Genomic DNA, 11,667 nt, shown 5'->3' on the forward strand with positions numbered 1-11,667 from the left:
ACGTAACCGGAAACATACACAGCGAAATAACACCGTGGTTACTTACGTAGTTCAACATAGTTGACTTTACTTTATGAAGTAACATTAGTGGGAGGACTGGCTAAAAAACACAAATGACAGTAACAATATCAGTATACTCGTATATTGCTAAATCTATAGAAATCACATGAATTGAATTGGATTCATGAACGAATTAATTGAACGGGTCGTTAGAAGGAACAAATGAACAAAGTCGTTCATTGGTTTATTTAATTCGCATCAACAATAATAATTTTATAGTATGATTTACTTTAATAAGTTTATTATTAATTACCTATTGTGGCGGCGGCACAATAAGAGACGCCGGATAGTTCCCTTGGTAGAATAGCCGCTCGGCAAGCGGAAAACGTGGGTTCAAATCCCGCTTCGACCGTACATTTTTCCTCATTTACCAAGCTGTTTAATACAACATACATTCACATATAAGGTATGATGGTATCAAATATGCCTTCGGTTTATTTTCATTTATGTTGAATGTTGAATAGATATTGTGTGCTATCGCATAGCATTGAATATTCAGGAGCTCAAACAAAGTTAAAAAAAAAACAAGACAAAAAATTTTATATGCGCCCCAAGATCAAAAAAGTTTTTAGGATTAAGGTTTCTGGTTCTAAAGTACAGTGTTAAAAACACATTAACTAAGGTCTTGGCAAAAAAAATAAAATGAAGAGTAAATAATAGTATATTATTAGCCAAGGTTGCAGAGCCAAGCATTCTAGACCGAGCGCAAATTAGAACCCGAGACGCGCAGCGTCGAGGGCTCTGAAGCGCGAGGTCTAGAAGTGGCTTTGCAACCGTGGTTAATATACTATTTTTTTCACTAGTAGACCCCATAAGACAATAAACTGAAAAAATAAACGTTCAATTTTTTGACGCAACATGATTTTGTTTTGATTTCTAATCAAACTTAATCTAAATCTTCAACACAAAGAAAACCGTTCATACTTCTCGCTGAGTTCATTTTATCTTCTACCGTCTACCAACTACCATGCGTATACTCAAGTAATGTTTGTAGCACACATTTGTTCATTTTTTAAGAAATAATCACATCAAACATTGCGTACATAACCTCAATTTTTCTTTTTGAACCGGTGGTCGCAAAAGTTGAATTTGTTACCTCTAAATGAGTCGACATTTGCATGCGTCATGGCTGCTAGTGAAAAAAAGATATAACGCTGTGGTGCCCCGATTTTAAAAATTAAATTTCGCGCTGAGAAATAAAACCCAAGCACTCAACTAACGTAGGCAACCACCCATGCTTTAGTGCGTTTAAGGAAATCGAGAAAAAATCACTCTTCAGCTGAATCCTAAAAAGTTACCCACGTTGTGTTTTTGGCGCTTGACTTCTTGTTTTGTGAGTGCAGTAAAAACAAGCATTTTAATTTAGTTTGCAATTTCACCAAAGGGCAATAGTTTGAACAAAAATGAATCGCATTCGACACCAATGTCCCACCTCAAAAAGTGTAATTACTGTAAGACCAGTTAGTTGGCGATCAGAAATGTGGTGAAACTTGGTTAATTTTGTTTTCTTGTTTGTAAATTCACAAATTCAAGATGGTTAACTATTCGTGGTGGTAATATAATTTAACTACTATAGTGGAAATGTTCCCATAGAAGACAATACATTTCAAGAAATTCACTTATTCAGGCGCAACTTATTTTTTAATAACGATATATCTAAAATTCTGGATGTTTTACTTAAGTTATTACGTTATCCAAATTTCATAATCCTCACTCGAGACTTAAAATAGTTCATTCAGTGGCGTAACTACCGGTGTTCCACGTGTTCGGCGGAACACGGGCCCGCTGCTTCAAGGGGCCCGGTGCGGTCACACGAACATTTTTTTATTAGATTTTTTTTTTATATTATTGCCCAAATTACATCCTGAAATAAAAAATTCGAAAATGTGCTGTAATCCCAGGATCGATCGTTCATTGCTATTTACGAATTTTTTGCTGCAAAGGGCGGCATCTCAATATCATAGACTCAATAAACTCGGGTTTTAGCGACCGGCAGCGGCGATCGAAAATGCAGCAGCATCTGTTTGTAATAAACCTGTCGCAGTGTCGCAATCCCATTGTAGCAAATCTAACACCCCATGTTGTAAATTACCAATCTTTATCCGACAAAAGTATGACTAATTTATGATGCAAGGCAACAAAATACTTAAATTTTGTCCTTAGTTCTACAGTGAAACTTCATGCTGTAGTAAAACGTGAAAAAAAAATCAGTTTCAGTTCAAAACTATTTTAATTTTGTACTTGTGGTGCTTTTTTGGAATAATAAAATATATCTGACGTATGTTGCAACTAATTTTTTAAGTAAAAAAAAAAACTGGACTGGGAAATTATTACAGAATGACCTACCTGTACTAGTGTCACTGAAATTATCACAGCATGTTTCACTTTTCTTACAATACCTCTTTCGGTGGTTTCAGCGGAAAGATCTTTTTCGAAATTAAAAATGACTAAAAATTTTTTAAGAAACAATGAGCCAATGCAGATTATCTTCATTGAATCTCTCAAATGGAAATCAAATTGCTAGAAGCTTAGATGTGTCAAATCTTGTATCAACTTGTGCCCATTGAAAAACAAGAAGAAAACAATTTTGAGATAAAAAAAAATTGGCATTTTATCTATACTTCTATACTTACTTATATTATAAAGTTGAAGAGTTTGTTTGGTTGAAACGCCAATCTCAGAAACTACTGGTTTGAATTCAAAAAATCTTTTTGTGTTGGAAAGTCCGTTTATCGAGGAAGGTTATAGGCTATATAACATCACCCTATGATTAATAGGAGCGGAGCAGCAATGAAAAATATCGGAAAAACGGGAAAATTATTCGTCCTTTGACAGCTTCCGTTGCTTACGCTGCTTATTAAACGGTTAAAGTTACATAAAAATAATGTATGATGGAATTGTTCCCTTCTAAAAGTTCTAAAAAAAAGTCCGCGACAGCATACGTCAATCTTTTAAGGTCGACTCAGTATAACCTTTTTTATGGTAATGAATTTTTTTCTAAAATAATCTAATATAAAATTCTGGTGTCACAGTGTTTGTAAACAATCTCCTCCGAAACGCCTTGACCGATTTTTATGAAATTTTTTGTGTATATTCGGTAGGTCTAGTAAACTATTTTTTAAACCCCTAAGTGATAAGGGTGACCCACCAAACTTTTTTTATTTTTTAGACATTTTTTATTTTTATTTTTTTAAGATTTGGCATCAAAAAATACATATAACCCTAAATTTTGACCCTTCTACCACCAACCCCCATTTTTTAATAACGATATGAGTATCTTTGCTTTCATCCACAGATGCGCAATAGGGTTGCAAGATGGCCATTGAATATAATCATTGTCGTACGATAAATTTTTATGTATTTATTTTAATTTAATTTTTTATTTAACTATGTACCAAAATATTCACTAGAAATGCCAAAGCAACGTTTGGCGGGTCGGCTAGTTTCTAATATTGTATATATTTTAATTATATGTCTTCAGGTAATTATTGTATTTTATTTTTTTAATTCAATGTTTCAGGTAGAATGATTTTAATAAAACGTTAGCGCTAATTGCAATCTACTCATTCTTTACTCATTATACTCGTATTTTTAAATATTTTTATTTCGCTGTTCATTAGGGGCCCCACAGTGTTGTAGAACACAGGCCCGCAGTTTGATTGTTACACCACTGAGTTCATTTATGGCTTTCAAACTAAACTTAAACATCGACCCAATATGAGAGAAAGGATCTTGAAATCTGTCATCAGTTAAAATAAATAATACCATCGTGGACTCAAAAATGGGAACGCTTTAATATTTTCTTACAAGTTTAATAATTTCTAGCAGCTTGAATTTGAACATTTGGTGTCTTGATTTTGATTGTATTGAATATGTATCTGTTGTGTTTATTTCATATGTGATTTGTTTGTATGTTATATGAGGTGTACTTTCAGTCCACAACGATGGAATTTGTAAAGTTGAATTTTTAATAATTGAGATTAAAGCACAAGATTTCATAGAACCCACGGTTTCTAGTCAAAGGTGACGTTTTTTTCTTCCAAGTCAGTTTGTCTTAATAATGTTAAATTGTTAGCTATTCATAGGCATTCTTCTTGAATGGAAATTTAACGTTTCACAATACATACCTACAACTTTAGCAACAAAGTATTATTCCTCGATTTAGACAAATATTTCCTAGCTATGAAAACTCAAATTTATCTGCACAGTCCATCTGGTTCCAACAAGATGGAGCACCACCTCACTTCGGACGAATAGTACGGCATTACTTGAATGGAACTTTTCCTGGAAGGTCCTTAGGACAAAGGGGAGCACTTGAGTAGCCAGCTAGGTCATCCGATTTAACTCCAATTGACTTTTCTCTGTGGGGTTATGTAAAAAATCGAGTTTATGTCAATAGACCAAAAAGCATCGAAGAACTTCAAGAAATAATCTGATTGCTCATATTCCTCCTAATATTCTAACAGATTGGAGAAATAAAAACAATCCCAATACGATGAAATATAATGAAACGTCGTCTTGCGAACCAAATGAAGTTGTCAATTTATTTGCACGTTATTTTCAAACAGTTTACAGAAATCCATCCAAAAATATTGACTTGAACAAAGTACAGATATCTGGTAAAACAAATTTTAATTTCAGTCTAGTAACTATGGGAGAAGTATTTAATGGAATCTTAGCATTGAAACCTTCAGATAGTGCTGGTCCGGATGGGATTCCAACACAATTTTTGATACCGTGTGTGCTTGGCCTATCTAAGCCCATTCAATATTTATTCAACTTATCCATTTCCTCTGGTAAATTTCCTGATTTTTGGAAAACGAGTTATTTTTGGTACCAATTTACAAACCTTGTGACAAGGAGCTTATAACAAACTATAGAGGGATTTGCAATCAGTCTGTGTTACCAAAACTTCTAGATCGATTAATTGCTGATAAGTTAAAAGTAGTATGTAAACAGATAATAATCGTCGATGAACAACATGGGTTCTGTCAAGGCAGATCAACTTCAACAAATCTACTTATTTACCAAAATTATATTGTAAGCAGTCTTAAGGGGGGTAATCAAGTTGATTCGGTCTATGAAGATTTTTCAAAAGCGTTTGATAGGGTTAATCATAAAATTTTAATATATAAACTCAATGCAATGAATTTTGATGACAGCTTTGTTAAGTGGGTAGAAAGCTTCATTACAACTCGTTCTCAACTAGTAAAAATCGGAAAATTCCTCTCAAAGGCAGTTATTGTAAAATCCGGAGTTCCTCAGGGGTCCCATTGTGGGCCTCTTTTATTTAATCTCTTTATAAATGAAATAGGCAATTCGGTAAAATATTCGAGAATACTTATACTTGCAGACGACTTGAAAATATTTACGAGTATATCTTCGGTATAGGAGTGTTCGCTTCTCCAGAGTGATCTCCTAAAGGTTGAAAATTGGTGCATATGGAACGATATGGAAACAAATTTTGACAAGTATTATAAAATCTCTTTTTATAGGACTAAACATAGCATTGTTTTTTCATATAAAATCAATCAGATACCGGTAAAGGTAGTTTCGGAAATTCGTGATTTGGGTATTATAATGGACTCCAAACTGTGTTTGTTCCATATATACAGTACATTGTTAGTAAGGCTTACAGAGAATGCTTGGGTTGATCAATAGATCATTGAAATTATTCTCCGTCAATTCGCATAAATAGTATATAGCTCCATTGTAAGGTCCCATTTAAAATGTGCAAGTGTGGTATGGTCGCCTATGTATATGACCCATATCAAAAGTTTGGAAAAGGTTCAAAATTCGTTTCTACGCACTTGTGCATGGAAATTAGGGTACACAAGAGAAGAATATACTTACCAGAATATAAGGGACATATTAAATTTAAGCACTCTCGAAAGCAGAAGATTATATACTGACCTTATTTATGTTTTTAGATTATTTAATGGTTTTATCAGCTGTTCAGAACTGTTAGCACTTTTTAATTTAAACTGCCTAACAAGACAGATGAGAAGCAATCCAACTTTTCACACGAAGCTGCATCGTACGAATTATGGATTTTTTTCTCCAATAGGTAGATTAACTCGGGAAGTTAATGCACACGATGTGGAAATTTTTGGTTCGTATCTGTTACGATGGCATATAATAGTATAACTTTCGAATAAAATGTCCTACGCCAGATGGTCAGGACTATGACAGGTGATAGTATTGTTATGTTGGGAAAAAATAAAATAATGCATGCGTTACATTTCCGAATTCAGAAAGAATGCACTATTTAAAAACGGAATATTTGACTACTATTTAAAAAAAATTAAGTTAGCCCTGCATCTTAAAAACAAATGAAGTATAAAATTTGAAATAAAAATGTCAAGGTAAACACAAATATGTACATATATAAATATAATATTTTATACGAACATTAAATTCCAAATGAATGCCATGAATATGTTACAAATCGGCTTTTAACTATGACTAGAGGAAGTAATTATGGTACAATAAATCTTGTTATTAATCCAGTTGTAAAGTTTATGTGTTTGAGTTTACTCATGCCAAAGTTTCTACAAGACAACTTCACATAAATCAAATTGATAACTCTATCTAACATTACATAATTAATACAAACTAAATTACTAAGATGACTTTTTTAAACTGTAATAAAATTCATACATATTTATTTTGTGTTGATTGTCGACATATTTGTAACTTACGTTTACGTTATGTTGGACAGCCATTACGTTGATTGTGTACGCACCTTAAGCGGCATTCTGGAACACAAATGATTGTTGGACTGCATAAGTCATCGATTGCAAAACACACTTCTTTTTTGACAGAAAGTGTCTGACTGTCTGACAGACTTGACAGAAAACGCGAAACCTTTTGTAGGGGTTGAAATTGTAGTAAATTTGTTTATCATAGTTTTGTAATTTTATAAATATTTTGAAGTAGTTTGAAAGTATTAAAGTAATATTCACATGAGAAACGGCAAAAATGTTTGGTTGATTTGGCCTCTCGAAAGCTGCAAAACGAATTGCATGTGCAAGAACGCGAAAAGAACAGTCAATAGGACCAACAGAGTGCAAAATGTCCGAAGTTGCACTGTACCAATGTCGCCTATGTTTAAAGGATTCTCAGTTTTGTTATTCCTTGTTTGACGAGGATGTAACGGAAATCATTGAGAGTTTCACATCAATAAAGGTTAGGTCAAACTTGCCTTTACCATTTGATGCATTTTGCTTACCTATTACAGATTGATGAAGATGATGATCTCCCAACCATCTGTTGTGCACAGTGTTTGGAAGACATCTACGTTGTGTATAGGATTAGATGTCGTATAATTGAATCAGACAGGATTTTACGGGAAAAACTTCTTCAGAAAGGAAAAGACGACACTGAACAAGCTTACGTTAAATTTGAGAGTGACGCGATGTCAGTGGATGAAATTCAAATAACTCCTGAACCACTAAAAAATGAAAATGCGTCAAATTCAGTTGTTGAAGACTCAGCGGTGGAAGAAGTTGAAATAACTATTAATCCAGAAATCAATGAAGCTTTTAAGAAACAAATTGAATTAAAACGGAAATCAGCTGCCATGCAGAAACCAGAAACCACCTTTGAATGTACAGAATGTAACATTAAGTTCAATTTTAAAAGGTATTACCTTCAGCATATGAAAAAACATAATATTGTCAGCGTTTGTAAAATATGTGGTCGACAAGTGCTAACGTGTAATTATAGAAGACATTTGGAAGTACACAAATCTTCACCGAAAGTTTGTGAGCTATGTGGAGCTGTGGCTAAGAATGCAGAAAGTTTGAGAGGGCACATGTTTTACATGCATAAAAGCACAGCAGAACAATATAAATGCAAACATTGTGGAAAATTTTATAGGTATAAGTATAAATTTCAATTACACATACGTAAGGCACATGGTGGTGATAAAACCCACATTTGTGAAGTGTGCGGAAAGGCGTTTTATACGGCAAGAGACGTTAATAGACATATACAAATGACTCATATGAAACTAAGACCTTATGTTTGCCAGTTCTGTAATAAAGGATTCAGCAGTTCATATGCTAGACGTACACATGTGAGGCAACACACCAATGAGAAACCTTTCAAATGTGAAATATGTGCTGAAGGGTTTAGGCAACGAGTTTCTTTAAAAACGCATTTGAAGTCTAAGCATGGTATTGTGCAGACAACTGAACAAAACGTTTACACACAAGGTGCCGGCATTAAATTGGAAGGCGACATATAATTTTTTGGACTAATTTAATTTAGAAGCGACTGTGATTTCATCTTTGTACATAGTTTTGGTCATGGTGTGCTATTATATACCCGCTGCTATATTACCAAAATATATTTAGCAACTTAATTCTTTAAAGTGTTATTGTTTTCCTGTTGAGAAATTATTTAACAGTAATAGGTTTTTTAGTATAGTACAGCTTAAGTACTATATATGATGAAGTAAATACAAATTTTGGTTCAGAATTAAAGTTACTTTGTAGTCATCAGTTAAACAGTTTTATAAATTAGAAGTTAGTTTTCACTGTCAATTTTTTTGTAATAAAGTAGATGCACACTTACTATTTTATATGCATTATTTATAGAATACTGGTGCATGTTTCAGTACACAGTACCTTCATCAGAAAATGAACATGACTTAAACGGAAATATCTGCTTTTATAACTGAGATGGTGAAATTTAGGTTGAGGTATTAAAATTTTAAATTTAACAATAGTGAATTACTTGAATATTTAAAACAATATTAAAGTTGTTGTATCTATTAATTTCAACAACATTTAATTTAGGACTTTTATCTGAAGAATTCTTTTTTAATTCAAGTTTTATCAAATATTTAACAATTTTCTGAAATATCACCACTTTTTTGGAGAACGTGAACAAATGAAATGTTCTGTACTGTATGTATGTTACATTTTAGTTGATGTCTTACGAAAAAAGGATGGATAAATTATAAAATTTGATTTTTCCTATTCATTTTATCTGTAATAACTCCTACATATTAAAATAAAAACACTCAAAGCAACATGTTAAATGTAAAAAAATCATATGGATCAAACATTTGGAAATAAATAGGTGAGACAGGAAGAGGAAGTGGTCATCAATGTCAATAAATTTCAAACGGGATTTACCTGCCAACATTTTTAAATGGCGTCAAATAAAGTCGCAAACAGACGGAACGGAAAACATGAAATTAGCCATTCGGCAAGTGAACTCTATCATTAGAATAATACTTTTCCAACCACAAATAAAGTGGCATGTTAAAATGTAAAAAAATGAAATAACGACAACACGTTTTTGGAAAGATTAAACAGATGTGCAAAATTTCAGTGCAATTAATTTAGTAGTTTCTACGTTGAAATGTAAGATTTTATAAAACAATGTTAATGTTTCCCTAAAAACTTAAAAATAGGGATGGATTAATAAATTACATTTACACTGCAGCTACAGAAGGATATTATGTTGCACATTTTTAATATGATTCATTAAGAAAACATTCAGATAACGGCATTAGATTTTGAATGAGGATGATCAGACAAATTTTAATTAGAGTTTCATCATCAAGACGATATTCTTAAAATAAATCTAAAATTTAATGACAATCAGTCTACAAGTTTCGGAAAATACTCTTTAATAAAACTGACAACATACCACATACGGAAATGGAGGAAAGTTTAAAGTAGGTTAAACATAATACATCGTGTCTTTCTAATAACTATTCAAAAAGAATTTTAAATGAAAGTTTCTTAGTCTAAAACTTCCCTGTATTAGATAGCTATGCACCGGCTAAAATGATCTAAAGTTATTTAGACAGAAATTCCCTCGCCTCTGAATTACGTACATCCAACAAAAATACAGTTTCTTCGGAAAATAATTAAATTTAATTTTCCGAATTTTATTGTCTTTGATTACCCCTGTAACTTAAAACAAAGATATGTGTGGGTTGCTAATGTACACGTAAAGAAGTATATGCTATGCAGTGGCGTAAATAACACTTCTGCAGCCCCTGTTCCGGGTAAGGCGAAGTCCGCACAGGTACAAAATTATATTATTGGTATATGATTAATTTCGATTCGATGTTATACACACGTGTCTTTAACACGCACCCAAGCTGGTTTAGCAGGATATGCGAAAAAAATAGAATAATTTTTGTCTCCTCTGAATATTATTTTGGGTAAGTACCTACATAGTTGTTATGAGAATTCTTATTTTATTTAACATTACTGTATTTTCAAATTTTCGAGAAAATCGTTTTTACTTTAATTAATAAAAAAATTGTGACCCATAAACTTACATGAACCAGCGACATTCGCGTTAGTATTTCAACATTTTTACGGAGTTCTCCACACATATCAGTGCTCTAGTGCTGGTATAAAATGTGATGATGCCTACAGAACAAAATCAAGGCGAATTCATAAAACACAAGTGTAGGAATATGTCAATTTACAAAATTTAAATGACTTTTACTAAAAAAAAAAACAAAAAACAAAATTGGGGGGACGTCATTAGATTGTTGGTTAGCGTTATTCCTAAAATACATATAAAGTTAAATATAACATTAAAATCGATACAGACAGACGATACACAAACAAATGAAAACGGGGTTGGGAATACGAAACGTTGAGAAAATATGAAAGTAGCTAGTTTGCACTCTGAAAGTTAAAAGTTAACAATTGTTCATTTTAAAAAATGAGACACTATTATTAAAAAAATAAAAGATTTTTTTATTTCGACTTCCAATTGGTACAGTAATTTCTAAACTATAAAACTTTGTTGTATTATTTTTTTTTTTTCAAAATTTATATGTAGGTACCTAAAAATAAAATGTGATTGGATTAATAAATTACCTACATAAATATGTATGCAGAGAAGTGCATTGTACCATAATTTTAGGCAGGATTTGTTTTGTAAAATTTTGAGATGACATCATATTTTTGGCAAGGATGTACAAGCCAATTTTAGTTTGCGGTTTGTCTTCTACATTATAAGTAATCTATAACATTCAGCTAAAATTTCACACAATCTGTCTACTAAATTTTCTAGGATTACCTGTGTAATAAAACCGCCAACAGAGAATGAGTAGAAGGAAACGGAAACATATTTTTGCATCTTCTAGAACCAAGAAATGTCAATAAAATATTAAATTAGCCTTTCCTCAAATGGACCCAGGCTACGTTCGGAAAGTAAAACTTTGTACTGCACGAAAATATTAAACAATTTAAACAAATAAATAAAACAGTAAATGAAGATTTTAATGAAAATGTTGATTCGGCACTTAAACTGAATTGCTAAACTTAAATACACCCCAGTAACTTCCATCGAGTTTGAACAAATATTTTCGCTTTTTAAGGTCGTTCTTGCAAAATCTCCATTATTTATCCTTATAATACAAATAGAAATAGGTAAATACAGTAATACACTAACGTACAAATTTTTTAAGTGGCTACGTAGGCTAGTGTTTGGGACTGCTTTGAAATACTCACGTATTAAATAATTTTAAATATTTTTACACGCTCCAGTTAATTTCTGAACGATCAGTAAATCAATAAAACGAAATACGTTTACCACGTCTAGAACTGCTCCAATAAATTC

At 32.3% G+C, this 11,667-nt stretch overlaps 1 protein-coding gene across 1 annotated transcript; it reads left to right on the top strand.

Moving 5' to 3' along the window:
• Positions 1–6,901: 6,901 nt before the first annotated feature.
• Positions 6,902–8,428, top strand: LOC135122550 (zinc finger protein 77-like). The gene is made up of 2 exons (XM_064046804.1): positions 6,902–7,248; positions 7,301–8,428. Exons 1-2 carry the CDS (start codon positions 7,135–7,137, stop codon positions 8,309–8,311), a joined length of 1,125 nt encoding a protein of 374 aa, XP_063902874.1. The 5' UTR covers positions 6,902–7,134; the 3' UTR covers positions 8,312–8,428.
• The last annotated feature ends 3,239 nt before the right edge of the window (positions 8,429–11,667 follow it).

Source organism: Zophobas morio, unplaced genomic scaffold (assembly GCF_036711695.1).
Source record: "Zophobas morio isolate AGI-343-1 ecotype UQ-CSIRO unplaced genomic scaffold, CSIRO_AGI_Zmor_V1 ptg000002l, whole genome shotgun sequence".
In the NCBI taxonomy this organism is placed as follows: Eukaryota; Metazoa; Arthropoda; class Insecta; order Coleoptera; family Tenebrionidae; genus Zophobas; species Zophobas morio.